This window comes from Jaculus jaculus, chromosome 10, assembly GCF_020740685.1.
Source record: "Jaculus jaculus isolate mJacJac1 chromosome 10, mJacJac1.mat.Y.cur, whole genome shotgun sequence".
Lineage (NCBI taxonomy): Eukaryota > Metazoa > Chordata > Mammalia > Rodentia > Dipodidae > Jaculus > Jaculus jaculus.
In genome coordinates this window covers 101,969,872-101,985,891 of record NC_059111.1, presented here as the reverse complement: position 1 = coordinate 101,985,891, position 16,020 = coordinate 101,969,872, and the positions used below count along the sequence as shown (strand labels likewise).

General features: G+C 45.0%; 1 protein-coding gene across 3 annotated transcripts; it reads left to right on the top strand.

Annotated features, from left to right (window-relative positions):
- The first annotated feature begins 3,832 nt into the window (after positions 1–3,832).
- Mrps33 (mitochondrial ribosomal protein S33) lies at positions 3,833–13,776 on the top strand. 3 transcript variants are annotated; one of them, XM_004661165.2, is made up of 3 exons: positions 3,833–3,877; positions 8,020–8,261; positions 13,057–13,776. In XM_004661165.2, exons 2-3 carry the CDS (start codon positions 8,047–8,049, stop codon positions 13,160–13,162), a joined length of 321 nt encoding a protein of 106 aa, XP_004661222.1. In that variant the 5' UTR covers positions 3,833–3,877; positions 8,020–8,046; the 3' UTR covers positions 13,163–13,776. The 3 variants fall into 3 exon arrangements, with proteins under 3 accessions (XP_004661222.1, XP_045016429.1, XP_045016430.1); XM_045160494.1 differs by having other exon boundaries at positions 3,850–3,872; XM_045160495.1 differs by lacking the exon at positions 3,833–3,877 and adding an exon at positions 7,695–7,866 and having other exon boundaries at positions 8,020–8,198.
- The last annotated feature ends 2,244 nt before the right edge of the window (positions 13,777–16,020 follow it).

Sequence of the window (16,020 nt, the reverse complement as noted above, 5' to 3'; positions counted from 1 at the left end):
TCAAATATTTTTACCCATACATTTTGTTTTGTTTTGTTTTGTTTTAAGTTTTTTGAGATAGTCTCACTAGACATTAGGGAGTACTTTGAAAAAAAAAACAACTGGAAAATCTGGGCTGTGCAAGCATGAAGACTGGAGTTCAGAGTCTCAGAGTGGACTTGAACTCATGGAGATCCTCCTGCCTCTGCCTCCCAAGTGCTGAGATTAAAGGCATGTGCCACCACACCTGGCAATGAAAAAAGGAAACTGTGCCATTCACAATAGCCTCAAAAATAAATTCCAGGGCTGAAGAGATGGCTTAGTGGTTAAAGAGCTTGCCTGCACAGACTAAGGACCAGGTTTGATTCCCCAGGACCCATGTAAGCCAGATACACAAGATGGCACATGTGTCTGGAGTTCATTTGCAGTGGTTGGAGACCCTGGGGTACTCATTCTCTCCCTCTTCTTCTCCCCCCTCCACTTTCTCTTTCTCTCACTCTCTCTCAAATAAATAAATAGAAATATTTTTTTAAATTCCAACAGCATTCTTCACAGAAGAAAAAATTAAAATTCTCATGGAAGCATAAAACATCCAGAATATTTTTTTAAAAAAAAAGCATAAATGAAGGAGGTATCACAGTATTCATCACCAATTATACTGCAGTGCCAAAGTAACAAAATCAGTGGGCTGGAGGGATGGCTTAGCAGTTAAGGCACTTGCCTGCAAAGCCAAAGGACCCAGGTTCGATTCCCCAGGACCTATGTTAGCCAGATGCACAAGGTGGTGCATGCGCCTGGAGTTCATTTGCAGTGGCTGGAGGTCCTGGTGTGCTCATTCTCTCCCTCTCTCTCTCTCTCTCTCTCTCTCCCTCTCTCTCTGTCTGCCTCTTTCCCTCTCTTGCCCTCTCAAGTAAATAATAAAATAAATAGGGCTGGAGAGATGGCTTAGTGGTTAAGCGCTTGCCTGTGAAGCCTAAGGACCCCGATTCGAGGCTCAGTTCCCCAGGTCCCACGTTAGCCAGATGCACAAGGGGGCGCACGCATCTGGAGTTCGTTTGCAGAGGCTGGAAGCCCTGGCGCGCCCATTCTCTCTCTCTCCCTCTACCTGTCTTTCTCTCTGTGTCTGTCGCTCTCAAATAAATAAATTAATTAATTAAAAATAAATAAATAAATAAATAAATTTTTTAAAACATCAATATGGTACTAACAGAGAAACAGAGATACAGACCAATGGAATGGAATAGAAGACACAGAAATAAACTCCCATAGTTACAGCCACCTGATTTTCAACAACGGTGCCAAAAACATACACTGGAGGAAAGACAGCCTCCTCAAAAAAAATAAGTGCTGGGCTGGAGAGATAGCTTAGCAGTTAAGGTGCTTGCCTGCAAAGCCAAAGGACCCAGGTTCAGTTCCCCAGGACCCATGTAAGCGAGATGCACAAGGTGGCACATGCATCTGGAGTTTGTTTGAAGTGGCTGGAGGCCCTGTAGAGCCCATTCTCTGCCTCTCGCTCGCTCACTCACTCGCTTGCTCACTTTCTCTCTCAAATAATAAAATAAAAATTTTTTTAAGTTCTGAGATAAGTGGATATGTAAGAATGAAAGTAGGTTTCCATCTAGATCTAACCCTATACAAAAGTCAAGTCAAAATAGACCAAAGATCTTTTTTTTTTAATTTTTTAATTCATTTATTTGAGAGCGACAGACACAGAGAGAAAGACAGATAGAGGGAGAGAGAGAACGGGGGCGCCAGGGCTTCCAGCCTCTGCAAACGAACTCCAGACGCATGCGCCCCCTTGTGCATCTGGCTAACGTGGGACCTGGGGAACCGAGCCTCGAACCGGGGTCCTTAGGCTTCATAGGCAAGCGCTTAACCACTAAGCCATCTCTCCAGCCCCCAAAGATCTTAATGTAAGACCTGAAACTTGGAAACTGCTAGGGGAAAACACTTCAAATTATAAATACAGGCAAGGACTTTTTGAAAAAGGCTCCACTAGCTCTGGAAATGATTACAAGAATTGACCAATTGGATTTCATAAAATCAAAAAGCTTTAGTGTAGTAAAGGAAACAAGTAACAGAGCGGAGGGACAGCCTACTGAATGGGACAAAAGTCTTTGCCATCTATATACCTAATAAGGAATTAATATTTAGAATATTTGAAGGATTTAACACCAAAAATCAAATCACCCAATCAATAAATAGCCCAATGAGATAACCCTACAGTTCTTAAAATATGTATCACAAGTGGTCAATAAATATATGCAAAAATCAGCCAGGCGTGGTGGCGCATGCCTTTAATCCCAGCACTCAGGAGGCAGAGGTAGGAGGATCACCATGAGTTCAAGGCCACCCTGAGACTCTATAGTGAATTCCAGGTCAGCGTGGGCTAGAGTAAGACCCTACCTCAAAAAACCAATATAGATATAGATATGCAAAAATCTTCAGCATGACTAGCTTTAATTCACTGGTCAGAAAGAAGTCACATGACCTTACCCAACCACAAAATTGACAGGAAATATAATCCAACCAAAGGAAAAGAAAATGGGAGTTGACTGTATCAGTCATTATAACTATATAGTTTATGCATGTGTGTGTGTGCGTGCAGTTTCCCACTTGTACGTGTGTGTACAACTTTGCTGTCATTCCTCAGGAATGACATCCACATTTTAAATTTTTTTGTTTATTTTTATTTATTTATTTGAGAGTGACAGACAGAAAGAGGCAGAGAGAGAGAGAGAGAGAGAGAGAGAGAGAGAGAGAGAGAATGGGCGAGCCGGGGCCTCCAGCCACTGCAAACGAACTCCAGACACGTGTGTCATAGTTTTCTTGGTCACCTCGCATCTAGCTGCTTGAGTCCCTTGATTGATCTCTTGACTATTTGTTAAGACATTTTGTTGCTGCAGAATTAAAAGACATTCTGGTATTTTTATTTATTTTTAATATATATTATTTGTTTATTTATTTGAGAGTGAGGTAGGCAGAAAGAGAGAGAGAGAGTGGGTGCACCAAAGCTTCCAGCCACTGCAAACGAACTCCAGATGCATCCGCACCCTCCCCCTTGTGCATCTGGCTTATGTGGGTCCTGGAGAGTCGAACAGTATCCTTTGGCTTTGCAGGCAAATGCTTTAACCACTAAGCCATCTCTCCAGTCCCATTCTGGTACTTTTAGTATCAGGTGGGTATTTTATTTGTTTGTTTGTTTTATTTTTGTTTTTTAACTGAGGCTGTATCCTCAAAGCTGGGGCCCGGGTTTTGCAATAGCTTATCAAGCAGCACAAATAGGACCCGGGCTGTCTTCTAGGACCCTCTGGTCTCTTCTAACTAACTCCCCCGGGACAAGCACAGCTCTCTGCAGGTGATTCCAAGTGATCTATTACCGGATCAGCTGATAGAGTCGAGGAGGGGAGGGTACCCTTATTCCAGAGCCCACTGTCAAGTAATGTCATTGGAACATACCAAGTCTGAGCTGGATAAAAAGAAAACAAAGCAGGGAGGGGGAACTACACTTTACACGCCATTGCTTCGGAGGTCATGGAGTTAGCTCGGTGGCCATTCTCAACAAACCAAAGCCAATGATCTCTGCAAGACTGGCCAGGAAAGCCAAGCTTCCCACTCTCTGAAACCCACCACGTCCCAAGCCTTTCGCCAGAGCCCAGGGACTACGCCCCAGCTCGTGGCGCGGCCGCTAGGGGGCCCCCGAGGCTCCGCCTCCAAGAGCGGAAGCTGGCCGTTCGGGGTTGGTAGCCGCGCTCCGCTCTAGCCGCCAAGCTTCCGTTTCTCGACTGCTCTCCGAAGCCTACAGCCTGGGCTGGAGGCCGGGGGCGGGGCGGGGGCGGGGCGGGGGCGGGACTTCCGGGACGGGCGCGTGGGTGAGGAAAGGTCGGGTCCGGGTAAGGTAAGGTGACCCTTGGCGGGGGCGTCGGCCGAGGTAGCGGCGATGGCCCTAGAGGTCCTGCGGGGGGGTCTCTCCGCAAGTGGCCAGGAGCAGAACGGATCCGTGTCGTTAGTGATCAGCTCGGACGTTCCCACGTGTCTCCCGCGCACATCTGGACCTTTTCCTACGTCCTTTGGGGGGAGTTCACCTGCGAAGAACGCCGGCCATTGACGCTTGCTTGCTTCATCCCCTCTGCCCCGGCCTGTGCGGTTTCTCCCAGGCTAGGGAGCGGGACGTGGCTGTTCTCTGCACCGTAGTTTTGTGCAGTGTTGGGGAGCGGGGGGATGCAGGTTAATAATGTTAGCAAATCTGTTCTACATCCCCATTGTGCATGGGCCGTGCCCGCGACCCAGTAAAATAGTACTCATCTATAAATATTAAAGCCCTGATGATGGGTTCTTGGGTTTTTGATGTTTTTTTTGTTTTGTTTTGTTTTTTGTTTTTTTCCCTGTGACTTGTGTGCATTCCTTAGGTGATGACCCAGGGAGGCACTGTGCTTTGAGTTTTGCACAGCTCTGGGAGATGGTATGACGGCCCCCATTGAGTTGACGAGAGAACCGAGGCAAAGGGTCAGCGCTGCTGCGCAAACAACATGGCATTCAGAAGCAACCAGCTCTACCCCCAAAGCTAGTGCTCCCCGTTAACTAGTGTGTTTTGAAGAGAAAGCGGATTAAGAAGAAAGTTTGCCAGGAAAACGTGCACACAATAGACACACCTTTCAGCTGTAAAAGACAAAAGGCAAACCTAACCCAAAGCCGAATTGTTGAAATAAAATCGATCTTTCAAGTAGATATAACAGAAAATTTAAAAAAGAAACCTTCCCTTTCATGCTAAAGGAAAAATATAGGAATCTTTCTCATGTGTGAATTAATGTATTCTGCTTGGAGTGCTTAGGTGATTCGTTTTTGCTTTACATTTCTCTGTGATAAAAATTGCAGGGCACGGAATCTGTGGTCTGTGTTTCCATGAATTCTAATATGATCTTGTTATTACCATTCACTGTTATCTGCTGTGGTGAAAGTGGGCGTGGCAAAAGCAGCATCCCCTGATAATCTCAGCAACTTCTGTCCTAAGTGACTTCCTTCCTCTCCCTCCTATCTGCCACATTACCAAGGTGCTGATCCCTCCCCTGTTTCTGTTAGGTTTTGGAAGTGAGGATGCCACTCAGGAAGGTCCAGATCTAGCTATATTCAGTCTGTCTCTCCTCGTCCTCTCCCGCTCACTCTATTAAATGAAGAGAATCAACAGTTGTGTCTGTGTGGGACATCTGAACACCAAGCTTTCACAGCGGTTTGTGGCCTTTCTAAGTTACCATTTACAGCATACCACTGTCCCACTCAATTCTCAAAATAGTTCTTGCAAGCTTTCCTTTCAGAAAAAAAAAAAAAAAAATTTTTTTTTTCAAATTTTAACAGGCCAAGTAACTTCAAAATATACCAGAAAATAAATGACAGAGTCTGTATTCAAAACTAGGTCTCATCATATGGCTTCTATTTAAAAATAAAGGATGTAGGGCTGGGGAGAGATGGCTTAGCAGTTAAGGTGCTTGCCTGTGAAGCCTAAGAACCCACCTTCAACTCTCAAGATGCCATATTAGCTAGATACACAAAGATCAGGCAAGTGCAAGGTCGCACATGCCCACTAGGTGGCACAAGCGTCTGAAGTTTGATTGCTGTGGCTGAGGCCCTGGTGCACCAATTATCTCTAAAACAGTAAGAATAAATGACATTTAGGATATTGTCTCCCAAGAACACTAATAAAATGATAGCTCCCAAACTGTTTAAAGTATCTGAAGAAACATTGCAATTAAAGAAGTCTTTTTTGGGCTGGAGAGATGGCTTAGTTAAGACCCTTCCCTACAAAGCCAAGACCTTGGTTCAATTTCCCAGAACCCACTTAAGCCAGATGCACAAGGTGGCACATGCATCTGGAGTTCATTTGTAGCGGCTGGAGGCCCTGGAGCATCCATTTTATTTTTCTCTCTCTCCACCCCTCCTCCTTTCCCTCAAGTAAATATTTTTTTTTTCAAAAAGAAGTCTATTCTGAGACCATAATAGTAATTATAGTCCAGGTAAAGTTAATGAAACAATGGGCTCCTTTTTAAAACTAGTGTTCTGAAAAAGATTAAAGGTGAAAAAGAGAAAAGGTGTACAAAGAAAGTTTTTGCATCTTCTGAAGGTGGTTTCTGGTCGTTTGCAACACCTCTAAAGGTTTGTGACACTGGCTTGTTACCATTTTCTATCTTGATAGAAAATGACAAGATTGTAGGTGATCCCCAGAGTGGGAATTGGAGAAACCGTGAATCTGACAGTTCTCCCCTTGCTGGCCTTCAGGTGGCACTGCTGACCCAAGATTGCTCAGGTGATGTTCAGGTGGCAAATGGTTTGAGGTTGACAAGTTCTGCAATCTGAGGTCAGCCTCTGCTTTCTTAATGGGTTTTGAAATAGGCATTAAAACTTTCTTAAACACCGAGCTTGTTTTCTTGCAAACACTATTTTGAAACCTTATCTGGTAAACAGAGCCTCTATCCCACACCTAAGCTGTCTCTGAGCAGATGTGTGGGAGCCTCGTTTTTCTGCAGGTGGCAATTTTATTGGCATTCTTACTTCCTCCCACGCTCTCTTGGCATCTTTATTTTGTACCCTTTCTGAGGGATTATTTGATCGAAATAAACTTTACCTTGAAGAATAATGTGTGGAAATTTAAAGAGCTCTTTTGTTGCACTTTTTTTTTTCTTTTAATTTTTATTTAAGAGAGAAAGAAGCAGACAGAGAGAGTATGACACCATTCTTCTGGGGTGTTTTTGGTATACTTTTTGTTTTTTTCCAAACTAGGTTTATACCTTTTTCTATTTAAAAACTAGCTCTTTTTCATCTCAGCTAAAATGTCTTTTAGATAGTCCTTCAGGCAGCAAGGATTCTCATTTTGCTGTTAAAATTTCACATAAAGGGCTGGAGAAATGGCTTAGCAGTTAAGGCAGTTGCCTGCAAAGCCATAAGATCTCGGTTCGATTCCCCAGGACCCACATAAGCCAGATGCACAAGGGGGCATATGCATCTGGAGTTCGTTTGTAGTGTCTGGAAGCCCTGGCATGCCCATTATCTATCTCTCTATATCTCTCTCTCTTTCTCCCTCTCCCAAATAAATAAACAAATTTCACATAAACTGGCATGTTCTGCCAACAATAGCCCAGACATCTCTTCTAGAACAAGATGGCATATTCTACCAGAAGCATACTTGGGTTTTACATGTTCCTTGATAGGGTTTCCTGCCTGGTAGTTGTGAGTTTTGCATATTACATCATCATTCTTACACCTGTTTCAACATTCTGGGCCTCTGAAGAAAAAGTTAATGTCCTGAGCTACTTCTTATCTAGATTGCATTAAAGCTGATGAATACTGTCATAATTCATAGGTGTCTTTAATTCAGGAATAACAAATCTTGTGAGCTGCTGGTCTTTATTTGAGCTATTGATCCTAATTTGAACTGCGGAATTTTGTTTCTTCTACAAAACTACTGTTTTGTTTTTCCCCAAGTGGCTCTCTCTCTCTGGGCAGAATTCAGTCCAGTAACCTAGAGAACAGATGACCTCATAACTCATTAGCAGTTCGCTGAGCCACCTGGTGCGCTTGAGGAGCATGGTGTTCAAAGGACTGATAATAAAGACAACAGCGTAATTACTTCTGTGTATTTCTGTGCCATGATTACTCCTGTAGATGGCAAGCAGTCAGCGCATTTATTTGCAGATTGCTTAAGTGATTGTTTTTTAAAGGTGTAATAACAATGCTGCAGCAGAAGAACTCGTTTTCCTGCCTGCGAATAAGTAAACGACGTGCCAGTAACTAGCCCACTGAATCACGAAATAAGGTCACAGTAAGAACAGCAGCCCGGCAAGCAAACAGTAGTATGAGAGCCGAAGACGCACGGCGTGGAAAGCAAGTAGCCATTGGGTCTGTGGTTACTTCTCAACTCCAGAGCACATCCTGATCACAGCGCACGCCAATTCCTGGGTGGCTTTGCTCTGGTTTCATTTTCGAAGATGGTGATTTAGATCATCTCAGGATTTCATACGCTTACCTGTTTATTTCTCTTCTTTTCTGTAGGGAGTCTTGTTGCTTACCGCCCAAGACATGTCTTCGCTTTCAGAATACGCATTGCGCATGTCTCGGCTGAGCGCCCGGCTCTTTGGTGAAGTGGCCAGGCCTACTGATCCGAAGTCCATGAAAGTGGTGAAGCTATTCAGTGAACAGCCCTTGGCCAGGAAGAAGGAGACTTACGACTGGTATCCAAATCACAACACTTACTATGCGCTCATGGGCACACTCCGTTTTTTTGGCCTCTACAGGTGATGAGAAAAAGGCCTAAGGAGGGCACTCTGTAAGAGAGAGTTTTAGTAGATCAGCAAAGGAAAAAAACACCTTCGTTCATCTACCCCTACAGTTCTGTGGTTCTTTTTGGGGGTTTTCGAGGTGGGGTCTCACTGTAGCTCAGGCTGACCTGGAATTCACTATGAAGTCTCAGGGTGGTTTCGAACTCACGGCGATCCTCCTACCTCTGCCTCCCGAGTGCTGGAATGTGTGCCATCACGCCTGCCTTGGTTATGGGGTTCTTTGTTTGTTTGTTTTATTTTCCAAGGTAAGGTTTTGCTCTAGCCCAGGCTAACCTGGAATTCACTGTATAGTCTCAGGGTGGCCTCAAACTCATGGCACTGCTCCTACCTCTGCCTCCTGAGTGCTGGGATTAAAGGTGTGCACCACCACGCCTTGCAATTCTGTGGTTCTTAAGAGAGTCCAGGGCTGGAGAGATGGCTTAGCGGTTAAGCGCTTGCCTGTGAAGCCTAAGGACCCCGGTTCGAGGATTGGTTCCCCAGGTCCCACGTTAGCCAGATGCACAAGGGGGCGCACGCGTCTGGAGTTCGTTTGCAGAGGCTGGAAGCCCTGGCGCGCCCATTCTCTCTCTCTCCCTCTATCTGTCTTTCTCTCTGTGTCTTTCGCTCTCAAATAAATAAATAAATAATTTTAAAAAAAAAGAGAGAGAGAGTCCAGGTAGTTCAGAAAGTCCAGTTTGTCAGAGAAAAGGCTCTTTCAGATAGCCATAATGAGCAAAGCAAACAAAAAGGAAATGTGTTTATTGGAAGACATGTCTTAATTATGTCAAAAATATGAGCTACGGTCGGGCGTGGTGGCGCACGCCTTTAATCCCAGCACTCGGGAGGCAGAGGTAGGAGGATTGCTGAGAGTTCGAGGCCACCTTGAGAATACATAGTGAATTCCAGGTCAGCCTGAGCTAGAGTGAGACCCTACCTTAGAAAAACCAAAAAAATAAAAAAATATATGAGCTACAGTGAGTTGCACTGAGCTGTAGTGACAAGTCTAATTATTTGTTTCTCTAAGAGTACTCTTAAAAGGATGCAGAGGGGCTGGGGAAATGGCTTAGTGGTTAAGTCATTTGCCTGCAAAGCCAAAGGACCCAGGTTCAATTCTCCAAGACCCATGTAAGCCAGATTCACAAGGGAGGGCATGCGTCTGGAGTTCATTTGCAGTGGCTGGAGGCCCTGACATGCCCATTCTCTCTTTCTCTCTATCTGCCTTTTCCTCTCTGTCTCAAATAAATAAATAAATAATTTTTTTTTTAAAAAAAGGATGCAGACAAAATTTGTCCAAGTGCTGAGGAAGAAAACCCCAGGTGCATCATGGTTACCAGGGCAGCAGGTTCTTGGTACCAGGTGAACGGATTCCCTGCCCCACACCTGGTGCCCCTTAGTGGGTGTGTTGGCACCCCCATACTCAGCTGGTATTAGTTCTGTTGCTATTCTTATTTCCTCACACTCACTTCTAGCATTTTTATTTTGTACATTTTAAAATACATTTTAAAATTATTTTTTAGAGAAAGAATTGGTGCACCAGGGCCTCCGCCACTGCTATTGAGCTCCAGGCGCTTGCTCCACCTAGTGCACATATGTGACCTTGCGCTTGCGTCACCTTGTGCGTCTGGCTTACATGGGATCTGGAGAATCGAACATGGGTCCTTGGGCTTTGCAAGCAAATATCTTAACTGCTACGCCATCTCTCCAGCCCTTTTGTACATTTTTGACATATTGATTTGGTCTTAATTAGCTGTAGTTCACTTTTAAGGGTAAATTCTAATTCACACAGCTCTTAACAGCACTTTGTACATTTGGGTAAGCCTAGAACGTGGATGCTTAGAACTGTACACCTCTCTCCAAAGAAAAAATATCAAATATCTGGGTGGCCTGCCAAGTGAAAGGACCCAGATTCAATTCCCCAGGACCCACATTAGCTAGATAACACAAGGTGGCGCATCCATCTGGAGTTCGTCTGCAGTGGGTGGAGACCCTGGCGGTATCCATTCTCTCTCTCTCTCCTCTCTGCCTCTTTCTCTCAAATAAATAAATTAAATTAAATATTTTAAAAATTATTTTAAATAGCCGGGCATGGTGGCGCACGCCTTTAATCCCAGTGCTTGGGAGGCAGAGGTAGGAGGATCACCATGAGTTCAAGGCCACCCTGAGGCTACATAGCGAATCCCAGGTCAGCCTGGGCCAGAGTGAAACCCTACCTCGAAAAACAAAAACAAAAAACAAAAAATAATAGTAATAATAATTGCCAAGAATTCAAACAGTACATAAATGTGTGTGTGTGTGTGTATACACATAAGCATACATACATACACACACACCATCTTTTTAATTGGACCTATTAGTATGGGACTTATTCGTTTTATTACAATAAAATTAATAGTGCAACATGATACTCATTACAGAGAGCTGAAGGTTGATAGATTCATTTACTGTACTTGTCTCTTAAATGCCTTGTATGCTTACAAGCACTTAACATGAAAACCAAGGGAACAGTAGTGAAAGGGTAGAATGGATATTCTAAGTACATTACTAGAGATTGTAATCCGTGTCTGTGATTGCTTGGCGCACTCTTGCCATTAGTCTGGGCTCAGAAAATAAAAAAACATTTTTTTATGACCCAAATAAATTTTGAAAGGCAGATCCCCTTAGAGGTTATAAACCATAACAAAATCAACTATTTTAATGCTCCTGTTCTCTTTTATTTGAAGAACAAAAACCTGGATGTTTTTGGAGATGGGGGGTGGAGGGGCCACTACTAAACGCTTAGTTTTCCATGGAAGAGCAAAATTATGTTCATGTATTTAGAGCCTAGTTATGGTGAACGGCACCGTCAGGTACCAGCCTTTTGGAGCATCAAGCAGGACTAAACTGGACAATCCCTTCAATAAAGATAATGTGACCCAAAGGCCTGCCAATGAGGGAAGGAAGCACAGGCGCCCAAAACAGTTGATTTGGCTCATTAAGTAGGTGCTGCAGAGTACCATCTGCAGAGACCAGCCCGACACACACCCCTTTGTGGAGCGGTCTGATGGTTGAAAGGAATTGGGGGAGGGGAAAGACGGATAGCAATGTGATCCATAAAGTGAATTATGTGATCTTTTACAAAGGTGAAGGTGGTATGGGGAAAGGGCAGAGCTGGCTGAACAGGATCCTGAGTGTTGACAGGGCCATGGTGGGTGGGAAGAAGGCGTGCTGACAGCCTGAAACAGGGCTCAGGGTCAGCCCCATGAAGAAGGTGAGGTTTAGGTAGACTCAAAGGTCGTGAGTGAGCCTTGTGAGAGACCCAAAGAGGAACCTGTGAGGCAAGGGCAAAGTCCCTGAGGCAGGAGTGTGCCTGGGATGACCCAGAAGCAGTGAGGGCACACACAAGGGTCAGAGTGCTTTGGTAAAGAATGGAGCTTTTCAGCACTCTATCATACCTTCCAAGTCCATTGCAGAAGAGGTGGCAGTAAGAATGTAAGAGCTAAAGGAAGGCTGGGACTCCTTACAAAATGCACTCTTCCAGACACAATGGCCTGGATACCCATGACCATACTATCACCGTGCCTGACACTACCTACACAAGACCCTCATAATAGGAGGAAAAGATGATGGCATCAAAAATAAGAGACTAATTGAGAGGGGACATGATGGAGAGTGGAGTTGTGAGTGGGAAAGTGGTTATCATGGTTTATTGTCTATAATTATGGAAGTTGTCAATAATAAAAAGAAAGAATGGAGCTTTTTAATCTGGGTGAAAGGAACTGTTTGCAGTGAAACGGTTTATTTTAGGTGAATTACTCTGGCCTTGATTCATAAGCCATTACTTTTGCACTTATTTTGTTTACTTGTTTGAGAGAGAGAAAGCGGCAGATAGAGAATGGGCATGCCAGGGCCTCCAGCCATTGTACGCAGACTCCAAATGCACGCACCACCTTGTGCATCTGGCTTATGTGGGTCATGGGGAATCGAACCTGGGTCCTTAGGCTTCATAGGTAAGCGCCTTAACCACTAAGCCATCTCTCCAGCCCCCTATTGCATTTTTGAGATATTGGGTGCAAAAGAAAAGTAGGTCACTATCAGAAGTCACAGACCTATGGCTGGTGGAGCTGTGACTTGAATCCAGATTCACATGGATTTATGTGTAAGCACTAATACTGCTTTCTAGGTATTTGATTTAAGACGTAGACATTTTAGTACCATTGTAGGCAGTCTTCCGTTTCTGCACCATCCACGTGCGTCAGTAGTCCTGGCTGCTGTGCGGCCTGTAGGATGTGTCTTGTTTCCACCTGCCTGAGCCTTTCTCAGCAGTTTTTCTGTGGGAAGCATCTACTGCCATACTGCCATTAAGGCCACTCTGGACTTCCCTTTTTAGCAAATGCTGATTCCTAAGGCAGTTGGGAGATCATACCCACTTTTCAGTCCTCTCAGTGTTTAGTTGTTTTTGTTTTCAGAACTGGAGATCGAACCCAGTGTGTTCAGTTTTAATGTAGGGAGGCTTGGGGCAATGTATGCCATAGTTTTACCTGGGCTGGCCTAGAGGTTAACTGCTGTTTGTGGCCCTGTTGCTGTGAGGCAAAACTGACCTATAAGTTAATTTTTGTAACCCAAGCAGCCTTTGTGTTGTGCGGGTTGGGGAGGAGGGACTCTGAACCTTCTGGTCAAACGGAGCATGCACCCTGAAAAGTGATGGATCAACACCTAGAGAACAGTGCTAGGCTGGTGCCTTCCCAAGCTGAATAAAAATAACTGCTTGGTTATTTTTTCTTACCTTATCCAGAGATGAGCATCAGGATTTTAAGGATGAGCAAAGGCGTCTAAAGAAACTCCGTGGAAAAGGGAAACCAGGAAAAGGAGAAGGGAAAAGAGCCACCAAAAAAAAATAATGTCAGCTTGTCAAGAAAGAAAACTTCCTGCTCAGCCACTAAGAGAAGAAAGCATATATATTGGCTTTTCATCTATTAGAAGTATGTGACCTTCCTTGGTGACCATCATCCCCATGTTGAAATCCAGTTCATTTAAATTGGGACCGGTTTCTTGAACACATTCTAATTCTGCAGAAATAACTTGGCCTTGGTTTTGTATTCTGAGGTTTACCTAACTCTTCAATGGAATGAATGAACGATTGTTTAGTGACTTGTTTGAAGTCAGAATGGGAGGTAGGCGGAGGGGACGGAAAGCCTCATGAAATGAGTGTCGTCCGCTCTCTCCCGTGCTCCATGGCTTCCCTCCTCACCCAGCCTGAACCTCTCCTTTCATTCTGTCATTGAGCCATGGTCTTCACCACCAGGCTCACACACGTGGCCACCTCCGCCTGCTCCCATGAGTACCTGAATGGGATCTGAGGCTGTTCTGGGAAAGAAGAGCATGAACACCTACCATGTATAAGGGACTGGAGCTCTGGTGTACAGTAGTAACAGAAACCATCTTTAGCTCTGGAACTGCCAATTTTGTAGAAGAGACTGGTATAACTAAAGTATTAAATGGTACAAAGAGAAAAGCTGCACGTTTGGTTTTGGTCTTTTCAACGTAGCTTCTGAACTGTAGCCCAGGCTGGCCTGGAATTCACTATGTAGCCTCAGGGTGGTCTTGAACTCACTGCGTTCCTCCTACCTCTGTCTCCCGAGTGCTGGGATTAAAGGTGTGCACCACCATGCCCGGCTAGGCTGTAGTTGTTGAGGTGATGGGTGAATGAATAGCAGGACCAGAAGCCCAGTCGTCATTAGGAAGTTTTTATTTATTGATCTTTTGTGTGTGTGCAGTCGTACTCCACTGTACTTGCTGAGCAGGGTCTTGCTTAGACCCAGAGCTCACCAGGCTACTTAGCCAGCTTGTCCTGGGGACTCCCTTTCTCTCCCTTCCAAGTGCAGGGATCACAGGCTGCCCATTACACCCTCCTAGCATGTACATGGGTGCTGGAATATAAACAGGTCCTGATGTGTACACAGTGGATCATCATTTCCTTTCTCCTTACTGGGTCAAAATACCTGGCCAGCAGCGGCTCAAGGAAGGAAAGGGTCTGCTTTCGGCCCACGCTTCCGAGGGGAAGACCATCATGGCTGGGAAAGCATGGCAGGAGCAGGCAGCAGGCGTCACAGCGCAGAAGCAGAGCAGCCGGATTGCCACTAAACCCAAAGGCCAGTCCCCAATGGCACTTTCTCCAGCAAGGTTCTATCTCCTAAAGGTTCCAGAACCTTCCCTAACAGCCACCAACTGGGAATTAAGTGTTCAAACACAAGGATCTATGGGCGACATTTTTATATGCAAAGCACCATACACGTGGTATTTTATCCCCTGGGCCATCTTCCCAGCCCTTATTAGGAAATATGTTTTTAATTATTTATTTATTTGACAGAATGGGCACGTCAGGGCCTCCAGCCACTGCAAACAAGCTCCAGACAGCATGCTCCCCCTTGTGCATCTGGCTCATGTGGGTCCTGGGGAATCGAACCTGGGTCCTTTGGCTTTGCAGGCAAACGCCTTAACCACTAAGCCATGCCTCCAGCCCCCTCATTAGGAAATTTAAAGACCTTCCCTGAGACTACATATTAAATTCTAGGTCAGTCTGAGGTAGAATGAGACCCTACCTCAGAAAAAAAAAATATATATATATATATATATATATATATATATATATATATGGGCCAGACAAGATCTGTGATAAGGCCTGGACAAGCAGGGCCTGACGGTGCCTGGTTGCAGTGCATGCCTGTAATCCTAGCTACTCCTGAGACTTAATGTAGGATAGCAAGTTCAAAGCCAGCCGGAGTAACCTAACAAGACCCTGCCTCAAAATGCAGACATGGGGGCTGGAGAGATGGCTTAACGGTTAAGGTGGTACTTGCCTGTGAAGCCTAAGGACCCAGGTTCGAGTCTCCAGGTCCCACATGAGCCAGATGCACAAGGCGGCACATGTGTCTGGAGTTTGTTTGCAGTGGCTGGAGGCCCTGACGCACCCATTCTCTCTCTCTCTCTGCCTCTTTCTGTCTGTTGCTCTCAAATAGATAAATAAAAATAAAGAAAAAAATTTTTAAATGCAGAAATGGGGCCGGGAGAGTCAGTTCAGTGAGAGTGTTTTCTGCGTATGCTTGGGGCCCTCAATTCAACCCCTTCTGTGGGAAACAGTTAATCTAACTAGATGTTATCAGTTACCTTCGCACTGCTCAGACCACGTTCAAGGAAGAAGCAGGTTTATTTTCAGCTTACAGTTACGGGGAAGCTCATCATGGTAGGAAAAGCATGGCACGAACAGGAAAACAACATCACATAGTCACCTCAGCAAGGATGATGGAGAGAAAGCAAGCAGAGCAGGGTGGTCACACAGGCCTGCCCCCAGTGACACATTTCCTCTAGCAAGGCCCTCCCTCCTATGGATTCCACAGCCTTTCCCAACAAGGCCCCCCAACTGGGGATTGAGTATTCAAACACATGAGTCTATGGGGGTCGTTTTACATTGAAACCATCACTGAAGATCAAAGGTGTCAACGTGTAATTTCTACTGGAGATGGCTGCTGCATGTGTTTGTATTGTATTCTCGCACCGAGTTTCCAGAGAGATTGTAATGGCTCTCCAGGTGGTAGCTTCATTTCCCATGTTCGGAACTGTTGGCACTGCCCAGTAAAATTTTTACATGCTGCTTTTTCCCTGTGGTTAAAAAAAAAAAAAAAAGTAGCACCTAGGCTAGAGAGATGGCTTAGCGGTTAAGGCACTTGCCTGCAAAGCCAAAGGACCCAGGTTCGATTCC